Source organism: Antedon mediterranea, chromosome 3 (assembly GCF_964355755.1).
Source record: "Antedon mediterranea chromosome 3, ecAntMedi1.1, whole genome shotgun sequence".
NCBI classification, from domain to species: Eukaryota; Metazoa; Echinodermata; class Crinoidea; order Comatulida; family Antedonidae; genus Antedon; species Antedon mediterranea.
Genome location: NC_092672.1, coordinates 23,775,479 through 23,788,127, shown reverse-complemented (window position 1 = coordinate 23,788,127; position 12,649 = coordinate 23,775,479). Strand labels below are relative to the sequence as shown.

General features: G+C 33.0%; 2 protein-coding genes across 2 annotated transcripts; both read left to right on the top strand.

Annotated features, from left to right (window-relative positions):
• The first annotated feature begins 81 nt into the window (after nt 1-81).
• Nucleotides 82-7,800, top strand: LOC140044175 (unconventional myosin-XIX-like). The gene is made up of 6 exons (XM_072088652.1): nt 82-135; nt 4,632-4,737; nt 5,571-5,710; nt 6,181-6,294; nt 6,823-6,919; nt 7,727-7,800. The coding sequence occupies exons 1-6, from the start codon at nt 82-84 to the stop codon at nt 7,798-7,800; spliced, it is 585 nt and encodes a 194-aa protein (XP_071944753.1).
• Nucleotides 7,801-8,883: 1,083 nt separating this feature from the next.
• Nucleotides 8,884-12,185, top strand: LOC140044174 (unconventional myosin-XIX-like). The gene is made up of 5 exons (XM_072088651.1): nt 8,884-8,931; nt 9,392-9,479; nt 10,393-10,579; nt 11,103-11,292; nt 12,084-12,185. The coding sequence occupies exons 1-5, from the start codon at nt 8,884-8,886 to the stop codon at nt 12,183-12,185; spliced, it is 615 nt and encodes a 204-aa protein (XP_071944752.1).
• The last annotated feature ends 464 nt before the right edge of the window (nt 12,186-12,649 follow it).

Sequence of the window (12,649 nt, the reverse complement as noted above, 5' to 3'; positions counted from 1 at the left end):
TGGCGCGCGGCGGTGTTTTTGAAAAAAAAAAAAAAAGGAACTGTTGGTTTTGGGGAAGTGAGAGGAGGCGCGCCTATCAAAATGACAACTATTTTGATGGAAAAAAGCAATAATTACATTCCAGTAGGCAAAAAAGTAAGTTACTAAATTAATGCAATTACTAGCTAGGCTAGGTACAGGCAATTATGTAGGATAATGCAGGTCAGGTGCAATAAATCTAGCTAGGCCTAGGCCTAGATAGAGGCCCCAGTTAGGCTAGGCTAGGCCTATATACGGCGCCACTGCAGTTTCGCACCACACTGTTATATCTTCGACTTCTCGCTTAATTTTTTTTCTCACACCCACATCATACAGTTTTGGGCCATTCTGTAACATGTTCCCATGATTTAGCCACCGTTATATTACCTTTATCACAATAAAAAATGCCTTTCAAAACCGCTCTTTTTCCGCGAATACTTTGATCGAACTGTGGCCATTTTAGAATCAGAAAATTGCCAGAGCAGAAATCAATGTATGTTTTATTTTCTGTTTTTATTTTTAAACTGCAAAGAGTGGTTTTTATAACGAACCAGCTGTACATATCAAAACGGCGACGATATGAGTCCGTACATAAGGACCTTTTAATATGAATAATAATACTAGGACCTAATATTAAATGAAATATTAATTTAACCTCTATTTCGCCAGCTGAAAACATTCTTGCCTTTCAAAACTAAATAAGCCTATATATATTGTGTAATCGTATTTTATAACACTGCCTTCTATAGTTTGTACATTTTTTTTGGGGAAAATGAAGCATACATTCTGGCAATTAAGTGATAAATATAATAAGATGGCGAACATTTCGCAGTGTGTTGACAGCGAGTTCAGTATGGTTTAAAATGTTTGAAAAGTATTGTTATTTAAAAAAAATTACTTCGTAAGTGGTCGAATCGTATAAACATGTTGCATAATATTATGTTGTGAGTTTGAAAAAGGAAAGTTTTGGTGAGAAATCAAAGATATAACGGTGTGGTGCGAAACTGCAGTAGCGCCCTATATACTACTATAGCCTGACCCTAGAGTAGCCTCTAGGCCTAGCTAGGCTAGGTAGGTAGGCCTGGGTAGGGTATTATTGGGTGCAGGTCAAGTCGGCCCCAACCGTCTCGGCCAAAGTCAAGTTGGCCCCACGTCAAGTCGGCCCCAAGTCAACTCGGCCTCACGTCAACTCGGCCAAAAACTAATCGGTCAACTCGGCCACAATAAAATATGGAACGCAAAAAGTACTTAATGTTATTATGATTATTACTAGGCTTAGGCCTATCCACTCTAAAAAATGAAGAAATAAAAAATATAATATAATTAAATAATATCATATAAAAAAATGAACTCATTGCCGATATGAATAGAAGTACCCGCGTGTTACGGACGGAGGCCTACGTTTCATCACATTTGGCCATAGAAAAAATGATCGTACATCGTTTTTGTCCATGTTTTGCGTTTTTAAAAAAGGGGAATCCCCCGGTCAGCGAAAACACATAGCAGTTGTAGATATCGAAAAAGCTGCCAAACGCGCAGGGAGGCGCAGCTACGAATTGTTTTCAATTGTGCAATTTGAAATTTTATTAAACGTAAATAAAGGAAAGTTGGTGAAATCATTCCTATTTTTTTTGCTAAATATATTATTGTCTAAATATTAATATTCATTAAAAGTCAGAATTATTCATAGTTAAAAAATTTTGAAGAAATATTATTTTATCAATCCCCTTCATTTGCACTTTTTGCGTTCCATACTTTAATGGGGCCGAGTTGACCGATTATTTTTTGGCCGAGTTGACTTGAGGCCGAGTTGACTTGGGGCCGACTTGACTACGGGCCGACTTGACTTGGGGCCGACTTGACTTTGCCCGAGACGGTTTAGGGCCGACTTGGATCAAAATCGTATTATTACTATATTAGGCCTAACCTAAGTCTAGGCCGGTTATCACAGTAAATTGTTTTTATTTGCTGCCCGATCGTCTTGGGCCCAGAAAACGTGGTCCCAATCGTCTCATGCGTTGGCCCGATCGTCTCATGTGTTAGGAACCAGTTTGGTCTCTATCGTCTCATTTGGTGGGCCCGATCATATTAGCGCAGGGCCCAATGCGGTAGTTTTATGTTTGATATAATGGTAAAATCGATAACGTTTTATTTTGGTTCCGATAAAATCGGGTGTTCGGTATTGAGCGTTGCTGATTGCTGGTTCTGGTCAATATTTGTTTGGTACTATAAGGGATGAATGTTTATTTAGGCCTAAGCTTTTTGAGCTATCCTGCAAAATCTTTTATAATTGTATTATTTGTAATGTCAGTAATTTATGTTATCACTTTCTTTTGTATGTATTTTTTATGATGATTTTCTAATCAATTCAAATCAAATCAGACCAACTACACTTTTCTGCTAACCATTTAAATTCCTAGCTAGGCTAGGTCACAAGTGGTTATATGTTCATAACAATTTGTTTGTAAAAAATTAGCATTTCGCTATTTTTTTCAGATTATTACTAAATCTAGGCCTAGATGCATTCCACCACAAGTTAAAAAAAAACCAGCATGTCGTTTCAAAAAGGTAAAGGAAAATGCTGTTGATATTCTCTCTGTCATGATACTGTAGTAGGCCTACTTTAGTAGACATGAAGTGAACATTCTGACACTTGGCACAGTTATTCATAGGGTATTAAAACATGGAATGAAATGGTTACACATGGCTGGTTAATTTACTAATTCCATCTGTCTAGCCCTTCTTTAAGTCAGTAGATTGTTTAAAAATAATACGTACATGTGCAACGTTTCAACTTGTTTTTAATAAGTCTTCATCTAGCAACTGACTAGATGTTCGTAGTTGCTAGGAGTACTGTAGCTTTGCTAGTTGTAGATTAGCACCCCCTAAAAAGGCAAAAAACTTCGGAAAATCACAGACTAAATTACAAATTACAAATAGTCATTCCCTGACTTGTTAAAAACAAGTTGAAACGTCACACATGTACGTATTCATTAATGGTTTTAACATAAAGATTTATATACAGAATAATTACTATTAGATCCTTCAAAATGAAACACATCCTCTTTTCAATATACATAGTTTAGTCCTCAAAGCTCCAAATGAATAATTTATTATGAAAGCTGTTAGACTTTACAAAAATTACTCTTTAGCAATAATTTGTATACATGTGTATTTTAAATGTTTGTTTTAAATGTTTGTTTACATTTGTGAGTCTGCCACAACCAAAAGAATCAGATTGTGGATAATAAAAGTTGATTGAATTGAATAATGAACTGTTTACTGTACTTTCAGGGGTTAATGGTGTGGATACATGATGAAAAAGAGGTTTGGGTTCCAGCGTGTGTTAATTCATGTTTTAGTGATGGCAAGATTATAGTCACTAAATATAATGGCCAGGTAAGAGGTTTGGGTTCCAGCGTGTGTTAGTTCATGTTTTAGTGATGGCAAGATTATAGTCACTAAATCTAATGGCCAGGTAAGAGGTTTGGGTTCCAGCGTGTGTTAATTCATGTTTTAGTGATGGCAAGTTTATAGTCACTAAATCTAATGGCCAGGTAAGAGGTTTGAGTTCCAGCGTGTGTTAATTCATGTTTTAGTGATGGCAAGATTATAGTCACTAAATATAATGGCCAGGTAAGAGGTTTGGGTTCCAGCGTGTGTTAGTTCATGTTTTAGTGATGGCAAGATTATAGTCACTAAATCTATTGGCCAGGTAAGAGGTTTGGGTTCCAGCGTGTGTTAATTCATGTTTTAGTGATGGCACGTTTATAGTCACTAAATCTAATGGCCAGGTAAGAGGTTTGGGTTCCAGCATGTGTTAATTCATGTTTTAGTGATGGCAAGATTATAGTCACTAAATCTAATGGCCAGGTAAGAAGTTTGGGTTCTAGCATGTGTTAATTCATGTTTTAGTGATGGCAAGTTTATAGTCACTAAATCTAATGGCCAGGTAAGAGGTTTGGGTTACAGCGTGTGTTAATTCATGTTTTAGTAATGGCAAGTTTATAGTCACTAAATCTAATGGCCAGGTAAGAGGTTTGGGTTCCTTCCAGCGTGTGTTAATTCATGTTTTAGTGATGGCAAGTTTATAGTCACTAAATCTAATGGCCAGGTAAGAGGTTTGGGTTCCAGCGTGTGTTAATTCATGTTTTAGTGATGGCAAGATTATAGTGACTAAATCTAATGGCCAGGTAAGAGGTTTGGGTTCCAGCATGTGTTAATTCATGTTTTAGTGATGGCAAGATTATAGTGACTAAATCTAATGGCCAGGTAAGAGGTTTGGGTTCCAGCGTGTGTTAATTCATGTTTTAGTGATGGCAAGATTATAGTGACTAAATCTAATGGCCAGGTAAGAGGTTTGGGTTCCAGCGTGTGTTAATTCATGTTTTAGTGATGGCAAGATTATAGTGACTAAATCTAATGGCCAGGTAAGAGGTTTGGGTTCCAGCGTGTGTTAATTCATGTTTTAGTGATGGCAAGATTATAGACACAAAATATAATTGTGAGGTAAGGAGGGGAGGGAAGCATACCATCTATGTCAACAACCCAACCTTGCTACTAAGTATTCTATATAATGTATTTTAAATATTGCTTGTAACTTCATTGTCTAGGAGATTGTGATACGTGGTCATGCTGGCTATCCAGTGCTGTGTACTCAAACAGATTGGATCAATACAGATGATCTTGTTTTGCTTAATCCTCTCTCAGAACCTGCTGGTAAGTGAATTAATAGTAGACACATGTTTCAATGGTTGTTAGTACTATACAGGTCTTCCTCCTATTAAAGATCCCTTTAATTAAAAGCTCAATCTAATTTAAAGCCGGATGATCGCCTATCTTTTACCATTAGCTGCTGCCTCCCTCTAATTAGAGATCAGAGACCACAATTTGGATGAATCCAACTGAATAATTTCCTTCAAATTTCCCTGCAATTAAAGACCACTTTAAAATAAAATTTTATAATTACAGTATTAATACATTTTTAGAGTAGAACAGCGGACAATTTGAAGAAAATTAGACAAAATACTGGCAACACACGTTGGTTACTTAACCTAATGTTTTCTGTTCATAGTGCTGAGCTGTTTACATGAGCGGTACTTAGCTGGTAGATACCACACTCAAACTGGCAACACACGTGTTACTTAACCTAATGTTTTCTGTTCATAGTGCTGAACTGTTTACATGAGCGGTACTTAGCTGGTAGATACCACACTAAAACTGGCAACACACTTGTTACTGTACTTAACCTAATGTTTTCTGTTCATAGTGCTGAACTGTCTACGTGAGCGTACTTAGCTGGTAGATACCACACTCAGACTGGCAACACACTTGTTACTTAACCTAATGTTTTCTGTTCATAGTGCTGAACTGTTTACGTGAGCGTACTTAGCTGGTAGATACCACACTCAAACTGGCAACACACTTGTTACTTAACCTAATGTTTTCTGTTCATAGTGCTGAACTGTTTACGTGAGCGGTACTTAGCTGGTAGATACCACACTCAGACTGGCAACACACTTGTTACTTAACTAAAGTTTTTCTGTTCATAGTGCTGAACTGTTTACGTGAGCGGTACTTAGCTGGTAGATACCACACTCAGACTGGCAACACACTCGTTACTTTAAATCCTTTCAAAGCAACTGGACATTTTGATGTTCATATGATTCATCGTTACCATAGTGATCAAAAGGTAAACAACGATTTGCTAGTATACTATTGATTTTTAGGAAAATTGATATGTTGGTGACATCACTATTAAAATCTTGACTTCACTTTATCTTCAATATTGGGCAAAAATATTAATATGTCCTCAGTTGACTTAGAAGTGAGAACTTAGAGATATATGCAGAGCTCCTCTGAAAAGATAATTGTTTTGCTGAATATGCTATTTTATGTCACATTAATAGTAATACTGTAGTTATTTACTTTGACCAAAAATTGGAAAAAAAAACATTATTTACCTGAAAAACTGTAATTTTTTAACATTTGGTTAAGTTTAACCATTAATTTTGTCTTTTTTTAAAGTTAAAACACTATATTTGTGTTTTTTATTTCTTTAAAATGAATAACTTTTTTAAAACAGCAAAATGGCTTGATTTTATTAATCCTCATTTTCATGTTTTTTTGGGGAATATACATCTTTATTTTTTTTTTTTTCAGGCACACCCACCACATGTATTTGGAATTGCAGAAACAGCTTTGTGTAATCTTACTAGAAGACTAGACAAGATTAATCAGTCAATAATTGTCAGCGGTGAAAGTGGTTCTGGAAAGGTAATTCAACAATTTCAGTTTTACGTTTGTTTTCACCAATGTAATCAGAGTCAATTTTTTACCTTTAAAACCATTTCTTGTTTATTTTGAAATAATGGAGAGGCCCAAACTTGAATAAAAATAGAGAGGCTAAAAGCATGGACAAGTAATAGAGAGTGCTATAATTTGTTTTTACTGTTTCAAAGGACACTGTTACAAAATCAGCATTTATTGAATGTCACTAAAATGCTTGCCAGACGTGCAAAGAGGGAATGTTGGCAACCCATTTTCACAAAGGCAGTTTGTCAATATTTTTTGTGAAAATACAAAAACGTTTGTTATTCTCTGTTATTTATTATTGTTTTATTACAGACATGGAATGCAAGATGTTTACAAAAAATCTGACAATGGTGACAGTATGTAACCCTGGATAATACAAATAAACAAATTTAATTTAATATCATTAAACACTCTCATGTATGTAAAATTACAGTTTTTATTTCATCATAATTATAGATTTGTCTCTGTTTTGTTACTTATTTGTGATAACTTGTTGTCTTTTTTGTTCATAGTGGTTTTACACCATCACCAGCAGATTGCATTGAACGTAGAATATTAGACTCAAATCCTATTCTTGAAGCATTTGGTAATTATTATGTTTATCTTTAATAAAGTACAGTAAGATACACATGTCATTCTCAAATGTAAAAACATCTATGTACTGTTATGGTCTTAAGAAAGATCGCTAGAAGTTAGACGTTTATTTTTGTTAAATATACAAAATCAGCATTTTTAAATCATATCAATATATCAAATTTTCTATATTCATCATCATTATCATCAACAGATAAAGAAAAAATAGAATAAGAACAGTCGATAAAGAGATGAGAACCAAATAAAAATGAGCATAATGATAGTGTACCATTAAAATTACAAGAAAACCAGGGAAGAGTTAAATTAAATTGTAATTTAACTCTTCCCTGAGAAAACTGAAATATAAAAGTCAATAAGTATCATACTGATTTAAAAATAAATAAATAAATAAAGCTACACCTAACCTAAAATTGATTAACGCTTTATGTAAAATGAAATTTAAAATGCTAATTTAAAGCAGTTTGTGTACTGATTTTACATTTTGTAATTCTAGCATATCTTTAACCTTCAGTCATGGTGCCAAAATCCTTTAAACTCCTAATATAATATATAGGCTAAAACTGTTGATGAGCAGTGGCCAACTTACAGTATGTTCGAAATATGAATTTCGTGAGATTTTATGCTCAAATTAAATTTTTGGCAGATTTGGTATCATTAAGACTAGTAGAATTAATTGCAATTGATGGCAATATTTGATGGCCTGTACCAGTATATATATATATACAGTAATATTAATCTTTTGCCACCCAGTACCCTACAACTCCATCTCTGTTAGACAACTATTATTTCATTTTCTTAGGCAATGCTAGCACAACCAGGAATCACAATAGTAGCCGCTTTGGAAAGTACATTCAGCTACAATTCAGTCGGTAAGTTTCATACATTATTTTATCAATGTGATGGTGCCAGGAATTTTCACATCTTTTACCAAGTTAGTATTAGTTATGTTTCATTTTTGTGTACCCTTAAACCGGATAACCAACTGTTTAACTTAACTGCTGGAAACTGTGATACATTTGCATATTTTCTGCAGGTTAGAAAAAACCCTGCAATTTATTTCTGTTGCCATGTTTCTAAAGTGAGTAGGCTAATAGCAAACACAAAGCGCAGAACAAACAAAAAAACAGGCCCCTGTGAATATCAGTAGAATTTTAACAACCTGATTACAACCAAAGGGTATGTCCTAGTATTTAACTGACCGTACACCTGTTTGAAAGTATCGAAGCGTGACTTTTTTGTTCTCACAAACTTAATGATAGCACCATCAACTATACAATGACAATACTTGTCCCGTGATTTCACAAGGTTCGTGAGTAAATATGAAAACATGTAATAAGTCTGGAGATCAATGTAGGCAGATATGAAAAGGATCTTTCTGGTACTGATATTAAACATCTTGAAACAAAATTGTCACTTTATAATATTTTGTAATATAGCGCAAGAAAGCACTCACTCTACTAATGTTATCAAAGCATGAAATATATTATTAGTTTATATTTTTCTCATTATTAGTCTTTTTAATAATATCATTAACATTTCTTCTTTCAAATTATCATAGATGCTGTTTGGCGGAAATGAAAGGGAAATGAGGAACTGGTTACTACCAAATGTATTGAGTTCAGACAACTTAAACTACAGTATGTGTCACTAAACCATTCAGAAGATGCATGTAATCAAAAGGACAAACAAGATTTTATAGTTACAAAGCAAGCAATGTGTAATGTTGGACTTAGCAAGTCACAGCAACAAGAATTATTTAAAGTAAGAAACTTTTACTTAATTAGTTAGTAAGCAATGTGTAATGTTGGACTTAGCAAGTCACAGCAACAAGAATTATTTAAAGTAAGAAACTTTTACTTAATTAGTTAGTAAGCAATGTGTAATGTTGGACTTAGCAGGTCACAGCAACAAGAATTATTTAAAGTAAGAAACTTTTACTTAATTAGTTAGTAAGCAATGTCTAATGTTGGACTTAGCAGGTCACAGCAACAAGAATTATTTAAAGTAAGAAACTTTTACTTAATTAGAACTGGTTACTTAACAAACATTGTTTTACAAGAGAAGAGTGAATTCACTGGTAAAACATGGTTAAACTTAGTGGTGATATTATTAGTAACTGAACCAAAACAATGTGTTTAGATGCCTTGGTTGAACTAATCCAGCACATTTGGACAGTAAACATCAGTGAACTAACTGAACCAAAGCAATGTGTTTAGATGCCTTGGTTAAACTAATCCAGCACATGTGGACAGTAAACATCAGTGAACTTTTACCTAGTTTTTACAATCATGATAGTATATTGATTCAAAACAACTTTTACAAATTTATGGTAATGAAAACCCAATGGTAGTATATAAATAAGTGATAATAGACTTTGATGTTTTTTATACATAAATCTAATAGTAATGTTATAATTCTATTTTTTGAATTATTGAATTGAATTTGAAAATGTGTTTATTTGTAGATTCTAAGTGGTATACTTCATCTTGGAAATGTAGAGTTTATTAGTGATGATGTCACTGGACCATGTGAAATTGATTCTGAAAAACAAGGTAAATGATATAAAAGGTTATGCTGTTTAATTATTTTCTGTATTATACCAATAAAAAGATTGCATACAGTATTTATAGTTTAGCTTAAAGTAGTTGCAACCTTTAAGATTGCATACAGTATTTATAGTTTAGCTTAAAGTAGTTGCAACCTGTAAGATTGCATACAGTATTTATAGTTTAGCTTAAAGTAGTTGCGACCTTTAAGATTGCATACAGTATTTATAGTTTAGCTTAAAGTAGTTGCAACCTTAAGTTTGCATACAGTATTTATAGTTTAGCTTAAAGTAGTTGCGACCTTTAAGTTTGCATACAGTATTTATAGTTTAGCTTAAAGTAGTTGTGACCTTTAAGATTGCATACAGTATTTATAGTTTAGCTTAAAGTAGTTGCAACCTGTAAGATTGCATACAGTATTTATAGTTTAGCTTAAAGTAGTTGCGACCTTTAAGTTTGCATACAGTATTTATAGTTTAGCTTAAAGTAGTTGCGACCTTTAAGATTGCATACAGTATTTATAGTTTAGCTTAAATACTGTTTGTTCATTCTTTTTTATTTTATTAGAATTTTTAATCTAAAGGAAATTGGCGTTTATTTATGATTCATAATATTCTATCAACAGTTAATACATCTTTTTACTATTTTTTAATTTGTTTTTATTTCTACCATAATATAATATATGAGAAATAACTAAAAACGGACATAAGGAATACCTTAATATTATTGTAGGTTGGTCACAAAATATCTAAAAAAATATCGTTAATAATTATGTCATTTTAAAATCTTAAACAATCTTATTAATATTTTTCTCCATCTTCAAAAAATGTTGATAAAATATTTCAGCCAAAGAAAGATTTTCTAATTTACTAATTATTCAATATATCATATTGTTGTACTATTTATGTTGCTTCATCAGGAGTTGACACCTCTGTTAATGCTGCTGCACAGTTACTTGGTCTTGATGTTGGTGCCTTAACTAGATGTCTTGCATTCCGACAAATCACTGCATCTCACAAGCGTAGAAAGAGTGTCTTTATGAAACCTTGCATAAAAGATGAATGTCATACAAGGAGAGATTGTCTTGCAAAGTTACTCTATGCCAGGTATTTTACAAACATTAAAGCTATATTTGTTTGTAGTGAAAGAAACCTACTTACTCTTTTGAAAATGATTCTTGTTGTGCAGTATTTGCCTTTTACTGACCTGTTATACATTCAAAACAAACCCACAGAAGATGTTGTACAAATCCAATAACTTTTATTTGCTTCCCCATATGCATGCTGGTCTGCACTGAGGTGGATTGCCCACAGCAAATTGTACATACACCTTTAAACATTCACAAAAATTAAATAAACATACATACATGCAAACTCTAATACTTAGTCAATTTAATTTAATTTTTTTTCTTGCCTAATCTCTCTTTCTGTCATGGCCTGACTTCTTTCTGCCTAATCTCTCTTTCTGTCATGGCCCGACTTCTTTCTGCCTAATTTCTTTCTTTGTCATGTAGTTAGTATGTAACAGGAGAAAATGTTTACATGCAAACGTTTTCAACCCCACTTTGGTTTTACCAAAAAAAAAAACTAGCTTTGAAGACTGTGACTAAATTATGGTTTAACGTTTCAGAGTTTTTGATTGGCTCGTTGGATTCATCAATGGCTGTACCATGGCCAGGAGTTGGCAGTCTTACATTGGTCTACTGGATGTCTACGGATTTGAAAGTTTTTCATTTAACAGTTTGGAGCAATTATGCATAAATTATGCAAATGAGAAGCTTCAGCAACATTTTGTGCACAACTTCCTCAAAGCAGAACAGGTATTCCAACAAACTTATTTTCTATATATAGAGTATGCTAATATACAGTTGGTGCTACGGTGTTTTATTAAAGTGATAATAACAACAGTTCTTTTATTTAAAAAAAAAATGAAGAAAAATAATATGGCACTTCTTTTAGTTTATATCAAACGAATCTTGTAAAAAAAATATCAAAATACTAGTATAATTATAATATAATATAAAATAATTAAGATAACAATAATAATTAAAGTTATGAGAATTATCATTCACTTTTTTTCTCTAACAGTGATAATGATGAACCTTTATAAACATAATTATACTGCTGATTAAACAGCCATGTTTGTATTATTTTAGGATGACTGTTAATCTGAAGGAATTCCATGGAAATTTGAAGACTTTACTGACAATAAAACATGTCTTGATGTTATTGAAGGCAAAATCAGTATATTTGCACTTATGAATCAAGTAAGTGTTGCTATTCCACAGCAAAATACAAAAAATTATTTATCATAGTTTTTCGCCAATTATGGTTGGAAAAGACCTGTATTCTGTAGTTTGTCTTTTTATTGAAAGATAAACTGCTGTAAAAAAAGATCATATGTATTGAGAATTTGCCTTTCTCAATCGTAGTACAGTACGTTGTAAAATAATAACTCTTTTGTATTTTGAATTTGACATTTTGAGAAACAGAGGTTTTTACCATACAGGCATAGTATGCCCAGTGATTTAGACTGTCCATCTAAGATCACAATCATGTTATTATGTCATTTACTTTCTATGAACTAATTGCAAGTTTATCTTGTTTATAGCAATGCAAGTTAAACAGACATTCAGATCCAAGTTTATTTTGTGAGTTTCTTCATGACACCATCAGCAGTGCAAACTTATCTCGTTCACACATGTCAGTGTAATTGAAAAGAATAAGGTAATATACTTAAAACTGAAAGCCAGTTTTACAGTATATTCACATAAAAGGGGGTTAGAAGGTCATAAATAGTTTCTCAAAGCATTACAATTATGGAATAGTGCATCTGCTTCGTTTAAACTCATTTCTCATAATTTATTTTATTTTATTTTATTTCATACTCATCCAACAGCGAGTAACCCGCCAATTACAGGATGGATAAACTATTTAATAATTTCACAAGACAAACATATACACAAGATGCTCTACATAAACAAAGACTTATTATTAAGTCTTTGGGAGTGGAGTTGTAATTTGTCATGAGAAAAAAACCCTGACATATGACAGGGCTTGAACCCAGGACCCTTAGATTGGTAGCCAAGCATCATAACCACCAAGCCACAGCTCCACTACACTACTTATAACTGAAAATAAATACCACAGGAAAATATATTTTTTGGCTGTTTGTGG